The sequence below is a fragment of the Elgaria multicarinata genome, chromosome 3 (assembly GCF_023053635.1).
Source record: "Elgaria multicarinata webbii isolate HBS135686 ecotype San Diego chromosome 3, rElgMul1.1.pri, whole genome shotgun sequence".
Lineage (NCBI taxonomy): Eukaryota > Metazoa > Chordata > Lepidosauria > Squamata > Anguidae > Elgaria > Elgaria multicarinata.
This window is the reverse complement of record NC_086173.1, coordinates 29,685,940-29,705,808: the sequence shown is the minus strand read 5'-3', so window position 1 is coordinate 29,705,808 and position 19,869 is coordinate 29,685,940. Positions and strand designations below refer to the sequence as shown.

Below are 19,869 nucleotides of genomic sequence, written 5' to 3'. Positions count from 1 at the left end.
AAAGGAGCTTGACCAGCAATTCAGGGATGTTGTTAGAGGCCACTCTGTAGTGACCCACCAGGTGTCAAATGGGATCAAGTGAATTGAGGCTGGGTGAAAATATGGGTATAGCTTGTTCTCAAAGCCAGTTCCTATTGATATGGTTTTATTTTACAACACATGATTTAACAAATAAGGATAAGCATTTTCAAGATGAGGCATACAACAGCTATGCCCACCTAATATCACCAAATACTATACTACACTGTGCAGATACTCAGGTTTGTTAAAGGTGAGGGTCGGGGTGTTAATACATTAATAAACAGGCTAAGTGACAAGGATTATAGCTCTGTTGTTACCTATGGTAAGGCAGTATTGTTTGGTACATAGTTACTCTCCTGGTCGACTATCCTATTTTTACATCTTAGTTTTCCTGTCTGTGAAATGGCCATATTGAAATTCTGTACATGTAATCCAATCAGGCCAGGGGTGGACAGAAAATAGATCTCCAGATGTTTGGGATTTCAATTCCCAGCATTCCTGATCATTGGCCATGCTGCCAGGGGCTTGTGGGAGTTAAACTAAAACATCTGGGGGTCTACTGTCTGACCTAGGTCATATGGTACACTAATGCCATGTGCTGGGGAGCCATGATTGGCCAAAGCAACTTGAAACATGTCTAATGCATGTTTGGGGAGCACACCTATTCTTTATATATATAAGTAGTCAAACATGATTGTATAGGCTGTGAAATATGAGTGCCTTGTAAAATGTGAATTGATCTTGATCCCATGAAAGTCTGAGGGCCAAACTACATGTTAATTCAAATGCATGTATTGAAGTGGTGAAGGCTGGTTCTTCTAGAGAAAACAGCTTTTTGATGGAGCAATTTGGAATGGAGAAGGGGGAAGTAGCAGCTAACCCTTGCACTGCCCACTGATTTTCCACTGCAACCCTCATGTCACCTTTTTCTTATGGGTCTCTTTACCCTCACAAATATGCATCTTGAACTCTGGGGGGTTGGGGTGGGGACTTACAGCGGAAGAAAGATTAAGTAAACATAATTTGCCATTTCACTCTCCAAGTCACTGTCTCTTGGAGCAAATGTTAGGGTTTTAATACTGTATTTCTTCAATTCTAAGACGCCATCGATTGTAAGACGCACACTAATTTCAGTACCACCAACAGAAAAAAAGCTTTGATTCTAAGAATAATAATCACACCCGCGATTCTAAGATGCACCCCGTTTTTAGAGATGTTTATAAGGGGAAAAAAGTGTGTCTTAGAATCGAAGAAATACAGTAGATGTATTTGTATGTATAGTTTGATCCTGAGCAAACTAGGAGAATTGTGGAGCCAGGATGCATGGCATGGACAACCTACATGGCAACACCTTTTCTAAAGGCATATCTCCTCCCAAATGTACCTGCCTGAACCCTGAGGTCACCTTTGGAGGCCCTCCTTCTGATGTCTCTGCCGAAGTTAGCTAGGTGGGTGGCTACAAGAAAGAGGGCCTTCTCAGTTATGGCACCCCATCTATGGAATACCCTGTTCATGGAGGCCCACCTGGCACCACCATTGTTATATTTTAGGCAGCAGGTGAAGACATTTCTTTTCTCCCAGGCATTTTAAATTTTAGATTTAGTGACTGCTTTTATATGTTTTGTCTTGTATTTTTCCTGTTCTGTTTATTGTTGTTTTGGGTTGTTGTTTTTTGCATTGTGTTTTTATTCTTTGAAATATTTCCTCTTTCAGAGACTGACTTCTGGTTTTGTTCTAAAGCACAGAACCAGGAATGTGGGAAAATTCACAGGTTGACAGATCTTGGCTCTTGCCCTGCTTTCCAAAGTGATTGGGAGCTCTCTGGCTAACACACAATTTCCCAACAGCTGGACATTAGGTAGGCCCTCCATATATTCACCCCAGCACAAGGAAGTAGCAACCAGAAACATCTGAAAACCAAAGACTTTATTGCCTGGGGGGGAAGGATTATGTTTGTGGAGTCAAACGAGTCAATGATTTATGTTTCTCATAGAGGCTATAACATTTGCTGATGTCTCCTTCTGGTTGCATGGATGATCACTCACTGATGTTCCCATATAGCAGTATAAACAAAGATTTCTTTGCAGTCAACATTGGGGATGGCACACGGCGTTTATGCAAAGGTAGAAAAAAAAGGATATTGACTCTGCTAGGGAGTGATGGATTGAGGAGTCTTGTCTGAAGAGAACAGCTGTTCAGCACCACCTTAAGAAGCTCTAGGGAGAAAAGAAGGTGTTGTGTGATTCTCATGTCCATTCGTATCAAAGGTTGGCAAAAATGGCTAAAAAGGAATATGAAATGGCTCTTCAGACAAAAGAGATGTGAAAAGGTGGTGGAGCTCCTTGATTGGTTGACTTGGCCTCATTGCAAACGTTAGCAGTAGAGAATTATAGTGAGCTGATATTAATGTTGGGTGTCTTGGACACTACCATATAGTGACTGGGTTTAGATGACACAATAACCAACGGTGGGTTTAATACTCAACGGTGGGTTAAATAGACAACGGTTGGTTATTGTGTTGTCTGTTGGGATGTTTTCACAGCACGGTTATTCGGCTGAAATAACCAACACTAATAACCAACAGTGTGCAGAGTTGATTATTTGTACAAGCATTAATTATTGTGTCATATGTTGGGCACCATTGACTATTTTGTCGCACACGGTTGGTTTTGGCAACTACAGAGTCCCCTGGCAAAAGTGATCAAAGCGGTGGTGGCTGCTGCTCTAGTCCAGCTGGCAGAACTCACAATGGCTGATAGGATACCAACAGGAGGACTGAGGTGGGAAGAAAGCACGGGATGTGTCAATCAAACACACCATTGACTAATAGTCAACTTGATGTTGGCTTAATCCATGTCATGGTTGATTATAATAATGTCATGTGGGGAGTACCCATTCGATAATCAACAGTTGACTATTAACTCACCATTGACTATTGTGTTGTCTGAATGCAACCTATGCTAGCAATTCAGGGCAGAAGCTGCAACCAGAGGAAGACAGTTTTCTACTGAAAAGGAAGTTTGCATTTTGAGGGTCCTATTCCCTCCAAACATGAGGTAATATCACACAATTTCATTTCAATTTACTTTTTTGCCTAGTGCACCAACCAAAATGAATCTCCCCCCCCCCCTTGCTAACATAAAGACTGTAATGTTTTCCCTTACTTCTGCGCTCTACTTTTCCGAGGAACCTGTGTGTTTTGCCCAAGGTGAGCACACAGGTAGCAGCTGGCCTTTAATATGTTCAGAAATCTAAGCGTACTTGATACCCAGAGCATCTAACAGTGACTATTTAATTCAGTCTGCAATCTCTATCTTGAGACTGGGGGTACTTCCAGACAAATGGCTCCTAGTGATACCAGGCATTGTAGAACTATTCTGTTTCCTCCTTCTTAACAGACTTTGGCCCCATTTAGAAGACACCTTAAACCATGGCTTTAACCATGGTAAATAAGGGTTTTTGCCTTATTCACTGTGGTTAAAGCCATGGTATAAGGTGTATTTTGAACAGGGCCTTTCTGTGGTAAAGAAAAAGACAGATGAAGCAGTGGAAAAAATGGAAGGGTTGCAATACAGCATTGTGTAGACCCCTGTAAAATTATGTGAATAAGGCAGGGCAATTGCACTATAAAAGCCTCACCTGGAAGCATCCTGGGTCTAAAATGCAGAGTTCATGGCCATAACATCTGATCCAATGATTGTGCTTTATTATCTTTTCCCCCCATCTCCTGTTTTTTCTACAGTCTAGCCTAATGAAGCATTTTGGAGAACTCAAGCTTACAAACTGAAGATTTTGGAGGTTTTTTCCCCTCATGGACCAGTATGGTAATCTTTGCTCTTAATATCAATAAGCACACCAATAATTAACTTAAATCCTGGACTTTGCACACTTGAGCCTCCAGAACTGCTTCAAACATAGCATTTTTCCTAACAAGGTTGTGGTGGGGACAGGACATATGGAAACGTATACCTGGTGTACTTTTATCATGTATGGAAAATGTGTCTGTTTTGCTGCATGTGTTCAGAAGACACAGCATTCAGTGGCAACGAAGATGTGATTGGTCCAAGATAACACACACAAAAAGAAAATGGCAAAAGACCGGGTCAGTACTAGAGAGGTTGCAGGAAAGCAAATGTTATTTGTGGAGGAAGAGACAGCAGCACACATCAGTCCACAAAATGAACAGCTCTTGGAAATGCAGCACCTACTTGCTGACATCAGCTCAGCTTGCCATGATGTGTTTCACAAAAGCTGTGGGAGAGAAGAGAAAGAATTGTTAGGAAACTTAAATCAGCCCCCCTTCTCCATTTTGATCCAGCCAGTAGTCACTTTTACAAGATATTTTAAGGCGACAGTCACTCCTTACCACCTCTTGTCCCCTACATATTGATATCTAGTTAGCTTTGCTGCAATGTTATTCCCACACAGATAATTTTATTTACTTTCATGTGGCAACTAGCCTGTATAAACTGTGGCAACAGCTTGTATGATAAAATGACATCATCAGTAGAAGTACCCCCATCTTATACCCATGCCTTTTCTTTGGGGCATTTTTAAATTATTATTATTATATTTATTTATATCCCACAGTACTTTTTCCCAGTACTGTGACTCAAGGCAGTTTACAAGGTTAAAACATGTACTATTAAAACATATAAATATAAATTACAAAAGTTAAAATAGAATTAAACCTACAGTTAAATTAAAAACATGATAAAAAATTTAAAAATTGTAACAGGTTAAAAGGGGGGGGGGGGAATCCAATATATTAACACCGGTCCAGTATGGTTCCAAAAGCCTGCTGAAACAAAAAAAGTTTTTGCCTGCCTCCGAAACTGTAGCACAGAGGGAGCCAGCCTAGCCTCCCTGGGAAGGGAGTTCCAGAGCCCTGGAGCAGCCACCAAGAAGGTTTTTTAAAACACATCACTTCTAACATTTTTAAAAATTAAATATTAGGGAATACCTGTCTACCATTACTATACAATTGTGGCCTCTACATCAACAACGGGCAATTAAACCCACTGTAAATCCACATAATGTTGTTCACTCATCTACACATGAAAATTGCAACATGCAAAGCCCGTCAGGCACAATGTTTGGTACAAATGAGATACACAACCTTGCAACATGCACAATTTCATCACCACATTTTCTGGTGAGACAGGAAACATCTGCTTCTATTGAATCAATCAACTAGACAGTTTGTTGCTCCAGGTGAGTGTTCTGACACCTGGCCTACTGGACCACACACCTGCTGATGGATAAATAGTCCCAGTCTCACCTTCATAATTAATGCAGCCATTGGCATCTTCATGCCCGGATAATAGGGTGTCCACTTCTTCTTCAGACATTTTCTCACCTGAAAAATACAGAAAGTAGAGACAGTGCATAGAAGAAGAGGAGCCAGGTTCTCTATACCAGCATTCCCCTTCACTACACTCATGCTGAGCTGGCCAATTCACATGACCTGTTCGTAAGCTGAGTGAATTAATCTTGGGTTAATCAGATCAATTTGCATCAGAGCAAACCAACATTACCACTTTCCCACCAACCGCTTTTAAAGAGAAATGTAAAAGGTACTGAATTCAGAGTACTTCAATTTGTATACTCTGCTGACTTAACTCATACAGCATTTGTATGAAACCATGCAATTTTTTGTACGGGAGATAGTTTAATGTAAATGGTATCTAAAATCAAATTCAATTTTGAGATACTTGCTCATAGGCTATATTTATTATATTATTAATGAATTCAGGTTCAGCATTAAAACAAAACTTTAGCATGAGTTGTATTTTTATGCATGCTTAGACATGTATTTTATAATTTTATTTTTTTTAGAGGGTTTAATTTCAGTTGGGGAGAGCTGGGTTCAAATCCCTGCTCTTTTGCAAACCTCACAAAGTGAGATTGCTTCACTATTTCTAGGCCTGTCTTGACAATGGTGTATTGGCGCCTCAAGCCCCCCAAACCTAGATTGACCAAATACAAAAGAGGGCAGGGCTCCTACAGCTTTAACTGTTGTGATGAAGAGGGAATTTCACCAGGTGCTGCATGCATACAACTGACACCTGCTGAAATTCCCTTTTCTATACAACTGTTAAAGATACAGGAGCCCTGTCCTCCTTTTCATATGGTCACCCTACCCGAACCACAAAGTTTCACTCCTGCAGGGTGGCGCCACATTATCCCCATGCCAAGGAGTGAGCATGGAGTTTATATGAGAGCATAGACCATAGAATCATAGAGTTGGAAGGGTCCTACAAGGCCATCGAGTCCAACCCCCTGCTCAATGCAGGAATCAATGTACATGGGGTTCCCAGGTAGTCACCCTTCCAGAAACTGGATCATCAGGGAAACAGGAGCCACCACCACAGTTGCCACCACCACTGCCCATCCCTTCCTGGTTCCCACCCCCCACATTACCTCGCAGGGATTGAAGCTAAAGGAATGGAGAAAACCGCCCGCCCCCCCAGCAAAAGGGAGATTCTTCTCCCCACAGCACAGTGGCATTCCAGCGGCCATTTGGCTTGCCGCCCCTCCCCCCTGCCCTGGATAGACGGCAACCAATCAGAGGTTGCCATCTGCCTGGCCACATCTTGCCTTGCTCCAGAGTGGTGATAGATGGTAGATACGCCATCCTCGCTTCACTCCCAGGGGAAAAGTAGGGGTAAGTCCCCAACTTTTTTACTTCAGTGCTTCAGGGAAAAGTCCTGGGATGGTTCCACAGTGGCTGCTGCATCGTATAAGCACCACAGCTCCACCGCAAAGCCACCCCGGGGCTTTCCTGATGTACAGACAGCCCTAAGTCTAAGCAAATGGCAGCAAAGCTACCCTTCCATTTTGTGGACATCTCAGAACTGGAATGAAAACCTGATGATGATAATTTTAGGTAATGAATGAGAGTCCAACAACCCTCTGCAACAAAGCCATTCTATCTGCTTCAAGGCATTAATGGGGAAGGGATATTGCACTATTGGTGCTAGAATGGGGCTACTGTTAGCTTCAAGAGGAAGGATTTAAAATACTGCCTGGGAGAAAACTCCCAGAGCAGTATCTCAAACTACCCAGTTCATTTGTGAATAAATACATATTCCAAATATGGATTTAGTGCAACACAGTCCATTGGTAGATAAGTGTCTCCGTAACTTGTGTCAACTGAGGACGGTAATTGGGGTGATAGCTATGGTGAGAAAGAGATCTTTCTCTTTTGGGATTTTGGATCCTTTTGGGATTTGGGCTGTGCCAATTTTTCTCCACATTAAATGTGGAACCTCCCAGGCCTTCTAATGCCCAGCTGGTAAGAAAGTTCTGCCTTTTCATTCGGCAGGGGCAATGCTTACCGAGAGTGGCAAGGACATGGCGCAATTCCGCTCCCATGACGGTGCCGTTCCCCTCTTTGTCAAAGACCCGCAGCCCCTCCACGTAGTCTTCGTAGGTGCCTTGATCTTTGTTCTTGGCAATGGTCTGCAACATGGGCAGGAATGCTTCAAACTCCACCCGTTTAGAACTCAGCTCTGTCAAGAGTGAAAAAGAAGGAGTAACAGGTTCCAGGTGCTGCTTTCCATGGAACACTTCTCGCCCCACACGCCCTGAGATGTCAGAAAGATGTGGCCATTGATTATGTATATTCCATGTATGTGTATATTCCATGTATGCCTAAGTGTTTCTCTGTGAAAGTGACCTGGAAGAACCTGTATTTGGCATTCTGAGGATAGCGTCTGTTTTCAGAGGAAAACACAGGCTGGAGCAGGGCCGGGCAAAGCTGGTAATAGGCCCAGGCCAGATAGGAAATGTAGGCCCCATATCAAACTGCTTATTAAGTATTTTTTAATCAGTTCTAAATACATATGAACTGGCAAGCACTTTTATTCAAGATGTATATAAGACATCACTTCTTCACATTCAGAAATGCTTTACGTGGTTTTCTTTAGGCAAATTCATCATCAACAACAGAAAAATCAAGCAACTTTATCCAGGGGGACTCGGAGTAGGCCCCCTCAAAATCGTAGGCCCATGCCAACTGGCCCCACTGCCCCCTCCCACTGCCCAGCCCTTTAAAGCATGGTTTGCTGATTTCTGCAGATGGTCTACACAACTGCTTTATAGCGGCATTGAAGTGCATTGATAACCGTTGGGGCACAATCCACATTCTATATAGTGTTATTTCCTGCTTTTTATTCCACATTCCTAATGGTTTGACTCAAGGTGTAGATCTGGCCCAAGTTGCTGTTAAAGGCAGAAAAACAGGCCAGGCTATTTTTTTCTGTTCAGTTAGCAAACTTACATAGCTTGTATTTTCCAGCTTTATATCCCTAACCAGAACTACAAACAGGATATTTTCTTAAATGAACCTGAATTCCATTCTGTAATCCAGTGGTTCCCAAAGTGGGCGGTACTGCCCCCTTGGGGTGGGTGGGATTGCATAGGGGGGCGTTAAGAGGCAAGGGGGCGGCAGGGAGGCACTCGAGGTGGTCTTTTCCAAGAAGTGCCTCTCCAGAAGATCTTATAACCCAGGGACATTTTTATGGGAGAAGGTCGTTTGGTCCCAAGCCATATAGGGGAAGAATCCACACATGTATTAATACCATTTAAGAAGAGTCCTTTTAACAGTGAATTGAAATGTTTCAAAAGCACCAAAACGCTAATGAAGAGATATACCCTGCTTGGTGTGCCCCGCCACACCTGCTGCAAAACAGAGGCGTTCGCTCTCTTTTCCCTTGGCCAGCACAGCCCCTTTTTCATTCTCAGCTCCTCAGCCACCGCCGCTGTTCAACCTGGGCGCCCAGACCAGCAGAATCCAGAGGAGTGCAGCCCCTTTAAATGGGAAGCACCTGCCCCAGGCTTGCCAAAGGAGGGAGGGAAAAGAGAGCGAACGCCTCTGTTTGCAGCCGGCGTGGCGGGGCACACCAAGCAGGGTATATCTCTTCAATAGCGTTTTGGTGCTTTTGAAACATTTCAATTCACCGTTAAAAGGACTCTTCTTAAACGGTACTAATACATGTGTGGATTGAGGAGGGTCTTGTTGGCAGCACCGCTCCAGACAACTTGGGCTGATGGAGCGCCTCTCCCGGCATGACCCTACCCAAATATACTACACTCATCATTTAAGGCCCTCCTCAAAGTGCCTCCTCCTAGCAGAGGTTTGCAAAAAATTGAGATTTTTTTTTTAAAAAAAATTAAGTTAGGATACTGCTGTGATTGACCTGCTTTTTAAGCACATGCGTCCTCTTGCAGCAGCATTTTGGCCCCTTCGGGCGCTCGTTGGCGTGGGGCTTGCCGCCGCCGTTAACCCCTCCACCTCCCTCTTAGACCCCATTGGAATCCCAGGGGGCACTGGGCATGAGTTAGTGGAACCAAGGGGGTGGTTACCTGAAAAAGTTTGGGAACCACTGCTGTAATCCCTTGAATCTGGAATCTAGTGCCCTCAAGTGGACATTTGGTAACTTTCCTTACAAGAGACAACTCACCATCAGGCTTGGGGTGTCCCAGGACTTTCATGATCTCAGCATTCGTGGGATTCTGGCCCAGGGCCCTCATCACATCCCCACACTGGCTCAACTGGATTTTGCCATCGCCGACCCGATCAAAGAGCCCAAAGGCCTCCTTGTAATCTAGGAAGATCAGACCAAACTTTTAACGTGGATTTTGGAAGACGAGGTCTCAGAACTGGAGAGCTGCAGGGGGCCTAGGTTTTTGGGGGATAAAGTATCAAGCCCGTCATGCCGGCTGTCAACAAGATGATTCATATAATCCCAAGAAACTGGACACCGCCATTTGAAAGGTCTGCTTAATCTGCCCAGTTTCTATCACTCATCACAGCCAATATGGAGGGAGGGAGCTTCCTATCAAAGGGCAAGCTCTGATTCAGGATAGGTCTTTAAAGAGAAAACGATGGAGACCATAGAGGGCCTGGCTATTCTTGCTCTTAATGGAAGAGAGATCTCAGTAACTCTTCCAAAGGGGCATCACCTTGCTCATTGCAGAGTTTTAGTTGCTGAGGAATTCATTTTTATATTTAGACAGCACCTCTAATCCCATAGCAACCTTGACTAACACATAGGCATTCCTAATCAGACACACAGAGCTCCATCCCTCAGATGAGATGCCCAAGCCTCTAATTCTTCTACTAATGAAGAAAATGGAGCGTTACTTCAGCTTGCTGCAAAAGATTTTTAATGCTAATGGGAACTAAAAGTGCAAAATAGTTAAATCAGGGGCCTATCAATTATCACTTTTGCCATCTTTTCATTCATTTGAAATATTTATATCTTCACTCTCACAATGTCTAAAGCATCTTATACATGGATGGGCTCGCTAAGGAAATGTCTTTACAGTAAAACCAGTTTCAACCCTGTTTAAATTTATGAGGTGGTTGCAGTTTAGCAAAAAGTTCAAAGCAACCCCACAAAACTAAGATTTCCTTATGTAATTTAGGGAGGCTATGGCAGTTAAAACAATTTAAGGTTATAATACAGATTATGAACTCTGAGTGAGGCCTGGTACAGGAGACACATCTTAATTTCTCTTTCTTGTCCAGAAGTGCAAATTCTAGAGGGATGGCTTTGTTAATCTGTTACTTACAGCAAAAACCAAAAGGCTGCTGTGTGACTTTAAAGACAGATACCCTGCAGCATAACTTTGTAGGACTCTTTTATCCCCCCCCTACACTTTAAAAGTGTAAGCCTCAATAAATTTGTTAGACTTTAAAGAGTCACAATACTCTGTCGTTGTTATTGTTCTGAAGTGCCACCTAATGAACAAGTCTTGCATAAAATGTAAAGCTGCCTCTCATAAGCTATTTTGCATCTGGGGACATAAAGCAGAATACAAAGTATTCATATGCAGCATAATTTAAAAAATAAATACAATTAAATATGTATTAAAATGGCAGCTTTTCTTTTCAAAGCAGAGATGGCAACTTGACAAGAAGCAATTTGGAGAGGAAAGCCATAGTTCATACATGCACGCATTATTATTATTATTATTATTATTATTATTATTATTATTATTATTTTATTATTATTTATTTATTTATATAGCACCATCAATGTACATGGTGCTGTACAGAGTAAAACAATAAATAGCAAGACCCTGCCGCATAGGCTTACATTCTAATAAAATCATAATAAAACAATAAAGAGGGGAAGAGAATGCACCAAACAGGCACAGGGTAGAGTAAAACTAACAATATAAAAGTCAGAACAAAGTCAAGTTTTAAAAGCTTTAGGAAAAAAAAAAGTTTTTAGCTGAGCTTTAAAAGCTGCGATTGAAGTTGTAGTTCTCAAATGTTCTGGAAGAGCGTTCCAGGCGTAAGGGGCAGCAGAAGAAAATGGACGAAGCCGAGCAAGGGAAGTAGAGACCCTTGGGCAGGTGGGAAACATGGCATCAGAGGAGCGAAGAGCACGAGCGGGGCAATAGTGTACACTCTTCATACTTTATACAATGCGGATATATTTTGTACCCCGTTTTCTGTACCCGAGTACAAAGTAAGTTGGGGGAAGTGGTCTTTGAAAGCTTTGGCTTCCAAAGCCCAAAAAAACTTTACCCATTATCTTCAATCATGCAGTTCATACCCATTCTACTTTCATGAATAACCCTTGTTGCAGAATAGGCAGATTTGGTAACCAATAATGCCACCCTAGACCTTGGGGGAGCTAGGGGTGGCAACGGCCGACAGAAAGCTCTGGCGTTGGCTGGTCCATGAAGTCATGAAGAGTCGGAAGCGACTGAACGAATAAACAACAACAACAACGCCACCCAACCTCATTTGATGAGTTTCCCTACTTGTGGGTTTCCCACAGGCAGCTGGTTGGCCAATGTGAGAACAGATTGCTGGACTAGATAGTCCCGTCTGATCCAGCAGGGCTCTTCTTATGTTCTCATTTAGTATTGTGACTGACTGTGTTCCTCTTAGCCATTTTGGATGGTTGAATTTAGGACCCAAGAGGAACCAGTTGCAAAGAATGACAGCAGGGCACCTGTGCCTTTAACAGTTGAGTGGAAGAGGACCTTCCAGTAGGTGCAAGAGTTTTTATCTCTCCTCATGAGAATCTGCTGAAATGGCTCCTTCGACATAACCATTAAAGGTATCAAAGCCCTGCCCTCCTCTGCATCAGGTTTCCTCAGATGAACCTTTTCCCCTCCTGCTTCCTTGCGTCTAAAAGGCCTCCAAGATAGTCCTCCACTGGTAGTTCAGTGGAGGACCTGGCAATAGAATGTGTGCATGCAGAGATGAATGAGATCAACCCTCACCTGCGAGAAGCTAAAACAAAGAAGTGAGTACTGGGTGAGCTAATGGGACAGAAAGGACAATTACAAGTATTGTTTGCTTTCTCAACCTAGAAGCTGAAGGAGTTCTAGGAGGAAGCCAGAGCAGAAAGGAATGATACAACTGTCCAAGGGGATGGCTGGGACAGCACATTTCCAGGGTTTTGACTCCAGTGACTCCATTCCCAAAGCTTATGCTGGAGTAGAAATTGTTACTCCTCATTGCCCCACCTACCAGTAATGTAATACTACAAAAATACTACAATCAAACTGCAAAAATTGAGATGCGATGTTGTTATTATTATTATTATTATTATTATTATTATTATTATTATTTATTTATTTATATAGCACCATCAATGTACATGGTGCTGTACAGAGTAAAACAGTTGCAGCCAATGAAGTGAAGCAGGGTTGGAGAAATTTGAAGCGCAGTGACATCATTGTCGTGCTTTTTGTAGTCCTAAATGTTATGAGGGTAGAAGAGGAGGAGGAAATAGGGGCTATTACTTATGATAGCAACTCCCATAAAAATCTATTTCTGGCCTTAGAAACCATTAAGATTTGGGAATAACAAATAAATAAAAACGCTAAAATGGACATAAAGTGGTAGTTTTGTTAGAGCTGATTGCAGCAGAGAATCAAATGAAAGTTTGCCTCCAAACAGCTCAATCCTTTGTGTGGTCACTCATGTGCCTACACATTTTTATATACACACACACATACATCTCTCTCTCTCTCTCTCCCTCTCTCACACCCCCCTCAGGAAAGGCAGCTCTACATGCATTTGGTCAAATATAAGGAACCAACTTACCCTCCAACTGCTCCTTAGTGAATTCAATCTGGAAAGAGAAAGTAACTTGGTTAGAGATTCTGTCAGCCGCAGGAAAAGGTGACAGTTTTGGAAGTGAGAGACAAAGGGCTCCATCACACCTACACGTTTGCCCTCAAATTATCCGCTTTCGTTTCCATAGCGCGTGAAAGGCTGATCACTTACACTTGGGTGCTTTTACGTTTCATTCATCTTTACACCTCTCTTCTCCTGCGCACGAGCGTATCACTGTTGTTCCATTGAGATGCACTCTCAGATCTCCTTTGTACCTCCCCCTACAGTTCATTGTTTGGTGGTATTTGGACACCTCGCCCTGGACAGGGTTGTGTAAATCCCATTGTTTTCAACTGCATTTACATCCAATTCATTCTAAAATCCCATGCATGCTTACCTTTGAGTAACCCCCATTGAACAGACACAGACTTACTAAAATGTAGTTTACTCAAAGGTAAGCATGCATGGGATTTTAGTATGAATTGGATGTAAATGCAGTTGAAATCAGTGGGATTTACTCTTGAGTAAGTGAACCAGCAGATCTGTAGTTTATGAACTTGAAGATGCACAGCTCCAAATGAATGGAAGATTGATCCTTTGCATTTGAGAACTACCAGGAAAATGCGTTTAAGGGGGGAAATTTAAAAAATCAAGGAATGAACCAATTTGATTCAAACTTAGGGTGGCTAAAGCCCTCCTTAAGAGCTATCACTGTGCCAATTTTGATCTCTGTCTTTAAAAATGAGGGAGCTACAGGCAAGGAGGGGGCATCCACATTTCTTTTAAGGTGAAAATGTACCCCTGGTCATGCCTACTCAGGAGTAAGAACATAGAGTTAAATGGGACCTCTCTTCCTCCCTCTTCACAGTTGAGTGGAAAATTGCACTGCCCTCCTCTTCATTAGCCAGACCGCCCTTAGACACACACTCCCCCAACAAAGAACAGGATGGTCGATACAATGCAACCAAAGAAATACACAGGAGGGAGGAGAGCATTTATTTCGTAGGGAGGGAAAATAATCCAGACTTTCTGTGTTCCAAAAAGAAATGAAACATGGAGTATAATAGTTGAAATGAGTGCAGGACATGGACAATGTCATGTGGCTACTGGGCTACAAAACTGCATACCGGGCAGGGGGAGTGTGTGATAAATCACTGGTGTGATGGAGCCCAAAATGATATCAAATTGCTCAAGACCAAATTATTGATGAAAATGAAATAATAATAATAATAATAATAATAATAATAATAATAATAATAATGCTTTAGGACTCTCAGAACTCTTGTTTAGGCAGAGATAAATGATCTCAGGAGACCATAACACTCAAAAAGGAAAAACTAAAGATTGAATGGGGAGGCTATAGAGAATATTTTGCCAGTTTGGGCACTTGTCCATTCAATTATGAATGAACAACAGTCGTGTGAAGGTTGGACAATTTGTTTAGAACAAAGAGTCACATTGGACATTTTTGACTTTGCATTTTTCAAACATACCTATCCAGTCTGCCAGAGCTAGGAATTTGCTGTTGTTGTTTTTAATTAAACTTGAGGTTGTTAGGACATTAATTGGCTTCCCTACGTCAAATGAAATATTGTGTCAGGGTAAATATTAACTACTAAATTAGGTGAACCCCAAAACATGTGATGATGATGAGGAGAAAGAAGAGGATGTTTACAGTACTAGCCTGCCCTGTGAGGCTTATGAAAAGCAATAGCTTTTCCATTGATTCCATTCCTCCTTCTCCCCACATCTTTGTGAGGTTATTTATAAAGGCAGAGAGTATCTTCTCCAAGCTTACACAGTGCATCCATGGCTTTGCTGGAGAAAGCCCCTGTCTTGGGTGGAAATTTCGAAGTGCAATGCAGGGGTGGCAAAGGACCAATTTTGTAAAAAAAAAACCCTTCCCCAAAGCCCTAACCCTGCCCTATTTCTTGTGACAACAACTGGGGGGACGGATGGATGTGGGAGGTCCCAACAAGATGGCACTGAGTATGCATGGTTGCTGTTCTAGGAAACCTCCCTACCAGTACATTGATCCAAGGAAAGGTATTTTCTCAACCTGTTTAAGATGGTCATGAATAAATTACCATGGTATATTCAGGATTATTATTTTTAACAAGGGGATACAAGGCTGAAGCTATTGTTCAGATAAGCAAAATCAAGTGAACGTTCTTTTAAAGAACAGTGAGTACCTATCTCTTTGTGTTGATGCTTGCCAAAAGAACAGGCCATGTATTCTCTTTTCAGCAAGAAATTTCCTGTTAGATGGTGCCTACGTATATGACACCAGAGAAGATAGTGTACAAATACCTAGCTACCTCCCTTGCAAGGTCGGCACATGCTTTGGGAGCAATTAGCTCTTGTGTCTCTTTATTCTGCAGAATAAATGTTGTTTGACCCATACTTCATCTCCTCTCCTCCTTGTGTGCTGAATTGGACTTGGTTGCAGTTTTTGCAACATTGCTGTCTGTATTGGTTGTGACATTGCTGATACGCACTTTGTATTTCCAGTACTATTCTTTTATGACTGGATATCTCCAATTTTTATTTGTACCCTCTGGTTTATTTATGGCCTATGAGCAGTACAAATGAACCCTGTAAGTTACACGGGACCAACAGCAGTGCAACATCCCCTTGACGTTCTTCAGAGCTATGGGTTGCCATGGAGATAATCTGTGGCTTTGCTCTTTCATTCTTGACCTCTCCTTAAGGATGGGGTTGTGTCAGGCTGGGTGATGGTGGGCTCCTGTCTTGTGACTGAAGGCTGAGACATGCAATCAAGGAAATATTTAGTGGGCCAATAATGCCAGTTCAGCAGAAGGTTTCCAGGACTGGAATCTAGATCAGGTTTAAATAAGGGCTAGCTTTTTCCTCTCTATGATCATTCTCCTTATTGGAGACCCTACCTCACTGTTTCAGGAATCCTTTAGCATTACGAGGACAGGACGTGGTTGTTGATTGAACGCCCCAATCCTCTCGCAACTTGATCCTCCTGGTCTCAGAAGGTGGCATCCCAGCAAACCAGTGCCATGGAAGTAGGATTGAAATAACTGTTCCCTGTAAAAAGGGGGATATGTTAATCCCACCCCTGCTTGTGACCACCTGTCCCTGTCCTGGCTTTCTGAGAATGCAAGCCAAATACCAGGCTTTTGCACCCTGCTGTTCAGACCTGTCGTTAAAATAACAGGAGTCCTGTCCAAGCTAAATTTATCTTACCCCTCTAACCCGCTAACCTTAGCTTTCTGCCCTTCCCAGTCGCCATTGTCTAATACAAAAGGCCTGGCTAATACGGGGAAATTGGTTTTCTTTCCTGACTATCCCTAGAATTATCACAGCTGCTTAGAAGCAGCACTAAGAATAGAAGCAGAGGTCCTGGCTTTCCATGAATTGAAAGGCCTTGAGGTCCAGTGGGATGCAGAGGCCAGGAAATTTGGTTTGGGTGTGAAACAGAGCAGAACGATCACAGGAAGTAATAGTTCTACTCTATTCTGTGTTAAATCAGGCTGCATTTGGATTACTGTGTTCAGTTCTGAGTGACCCATTTTCCAAAGGACATTGGTCCTGTTCAGACAACATGCTAAGCCATGGTTAGGCCTCTAACCCTTTTGCAGAAAATGGTTAATGAGCATGGTTAAACCGTGGTTACGTAGCCACCATGGTTAGGAATGGTTCACATGACATGCTAAGTCATGGTTTCCACAACACGCTAAGCCATAATGTTTAGCTCAAAATGCTTAACCACCGTCACTTAGCAGGTCGTCTGAACAGGGTCATTGACAAGCTGGAGCAAGTCCAGAGAAGAACAACGAGGATGGTGAGGAGTCAGGAAACCAAGTCCTATGTGGAATGGTGGAAAGAGCTGGGTATATTTAGTCTGAAGAAGAGAAGATTAATAGGAGACATGATAGTGGTCTTCAAATATCTGAAAGGTTGCCATGCAGAAGGTGGAGGAGACTTGTTCTCTGGTGCTTCTGAGGGCAGGACTAGAACCAGTGAGTGGAAATTGCACAGAAGCAGATTTCAGCTAAACATTAGAAGAAATTCCTAACAATAAGAGCTGTTGAAGCATGGGTTAGACGGCCACCTATCATGGATGCTGTAGCTGCACCCTGCAGCGCAGAGCCTGCCGTGAGCAGGAGGTTGGACTACATTATCTCCGAGGTCCATTCAAATTCTATGATTTTATGAAAGACCCAGGTTCAAGTCTCTGCTTAGCTATCAAGCTCACTGTAGCTCTTGGCCTATCTTATGAGTTTCCCAAATTATTTGATTTTCTCATTGAACGTTGCTATCGGCTCCTTCCCTGTGCTGTAGTTTCTGCTAGAGTTGCCATCTTTTCCTGTCAGCTGTCTCTGTTCTTACACGGCTGCAGGACATACAGAAATCCAACAGACATTTGTATTTTCATTCTTCCATTAGATAGCGGGCTTATACTTCAGCTGTTTTACTCTAGCTGTTCCACAAGCGTATCAGTGATAAACTAAGAATTATAATTATTGTTTCTTTATTTCTTTAGTGATCTTTTTATATTATGTATGTTGCCTTTATTTTTAAAAACTTTTAGAATAAAATAAAATTTAATAGGGTGGGGGAAAGAAGCCCCTCAGGACCAAATAAATTGAAATTAAATCCTATAAAAAATGTTTGTTTTGTTTCAGACCCCCATGCCAGGAGAAGACCTTCCCAAAGTTCAAAACCTTGCACCCATTTTTGACTACTTCAAGTAAGAGATATTTGTCATGTTTTGATTTTACCCAGCGTTAGTTGGGTAAGTTAAAACAAAAATGGTCCTCACAAAATACAAAACTGAATATGGAGTTTCAGTAATGGAACAACAACAAAAATTAGGTGAGATTAACACATTCCAAAAGCTCTGTTCAATTTGCATTTAATTGACACCTGCTTGATTACTTGCTGTTCATGAGAGGGGCTGATGAACTTGCAAGAGATATGATGGGCTGTGAGTTGTTTCAGTATCCCCCACAGGTAGGAGTTGTCTGGTGCCAGCTATATAATTAAGGTGTGTGCATGTGCGTGCACACACACAAGCACTGTTTTCCTCTCTCTCAAGCTGCTAAACCCTTGTAGACTCACTTTTACTTTGGCTTTATCTCATTCTGAACTTCCTGCCAGGGACAAGCAGCTGAATGGTTCAAGGGTGCTAGATATGTATAACACATAAAGCTAGAGGCAGATTATAAGGGTTCCCCCCACCACATAGAATTGGTGGCTTGAAAGAGGAATGGTATGTACATTCATTCCTCCACCTGCCTTTGGTAAAAAGGTTTTGGATTATTTCCAAAACATGCAAAACATGTTTGACCAGAAATGACCAACACAAGGAAGAAACTTTTTTTTTACACCATGGAAAGTGTTGCCTCTCACAAACCATTTTAAGGCACTCTTAAAAAAATATTGCCTGAAGATATTCTTCAAGCCCCACATATCTTTGTTATTCTGAGTCAAAAGGGAAGTGGAACAGGTTTATATTCAGCTTCTAAAACCATGAGATCTGCCTTCATTTAGCCCCCTCTTCCCATTAATATGACAAATTCATATTAGGGTACTAACGAATTGTATGTAAATATATACCCTCCCCATGTCCACTTGCTATATAACCTGTGACAACCCTCTCCCCAGCAATTGGTTAGTTATAATGAAATAGCTCTACAAAGTAATCAATTAATCCAGTAAAGGTGTTTAATTTTTTATGTTTTAATTCAGTTGTAAGTTGCCTTGAGTCTTTTTTTTAAAACAAAGGCATCTAAGATGATGATGATGATTATTATTAATTATTTCATTATAGGGAACATCATTAGATCTAGAGAAAAGAACCCGGGTTTGTTGCTGCTGCTACCGCCACACACAAACCCGCTTCCTTCCCAGAGAAAGGAATAAATTCCCGGCGTCCTACCCACCCTTCACCCCAGGCCTCACTCACCACCACTTTGGAGAGGTCAATTGGAGGCTCTTTGGGCTTCTCTGGTACTGATGGTGCCGCTTCTGGCGCTTTGCCTTTCGCTGCCGGAGCTCCTGGTTTTGCCAGAGCGGGTTTAGCTGCTGGCTTGGCTGGTGGGGCTACTGGCCGCTTCACCGGGGCATCCTTCTTGGGGGGCATATTGCTCTGTGTCACCTACTAGGAATGAAGCTGAAGGGCGCTCAACACATGCAGGCAGGATCCTCAGCTCGGGCCAGCTCAGCCCTGCTGCAGTTTAAATAGCGCTGTAGACACAGTGATGTCAGCCCAAGAGGAATCGCTGGGTATGGAGTGGGAATGCATCTAAAAATGGGAGCACAGTCACCTTCAGCAATGCTAGTTCCTCCCTCCATTCAAGACGGAGATCTCAAAGGGCTTTGCTACAGCTAAGCATCCTCTCTGAACAGCCAGGCCATGGACGTGCCTTTATGGCCCCAAGCCAGCCAGCTCGCTCAGCAAATCCTCTGGCCCCCCGCACCAGTCATATGGGCTAGCAGAAGGCAAACGGGGGAGGAATTCTCCTCCCGTTAACATTGCAGCCAAGATGGATTTTAATTGTTATTTGAAGTAAGCTACAAGGGACGGTCCAATCTATGCAGGGGACCTACTATGGCAGAATTATCTGGGAGTTGCTCCAATGTAGACTGTGCCGATCCTTCGACTTGCACGGGGCTCTTTTCTTCTGATTCTGGGCAACTCAAAATATGGGAATTGCTCCCTTATCACAAGATAGAGATTAGAAACAGGGGCAACATTTTAGAAACCTTAAAACCTGATT

At 42.6% G+C, this 19,869-nt stretch overlaps 1 protein-coding gene across 1 annotated transcript; it reads right to left on the bottom strand.

The window, feature by feature from the left end:
* Positions 1–2,123: 2,123 nt before the first annotated feature.
* On the bottom strand, positions 2,124–19,457 carry MYL6B (myosin light chain 6B). Its single transcript, XM_063119821.1, has 7 exons — positions 19,056–19,457; positions 13,103–13,130; positions 9,489–9,632; positions 7,362–7,535; positions 5,303–5,380; positions 4,230–4,272; positions 2,124–2,237 (listed from the first exon to the last, which is right to left on the bottom strand). The coding sequence occupies exons 1-6, from the start codon at positions 19,230–19,232 to the stop codon at positions 4,244–4,246; spliced, it is 630 nt and encodes a 209-aa protein (XP_062975891.1). The 5' UTR covers positions 19,233–19,457; the 3' UTR covers positions 2,124–2,237; positions 4,230–4,243.
* Between the last annotated feature and the right edge of the window lie 412 nt (positions 19,458–19,869).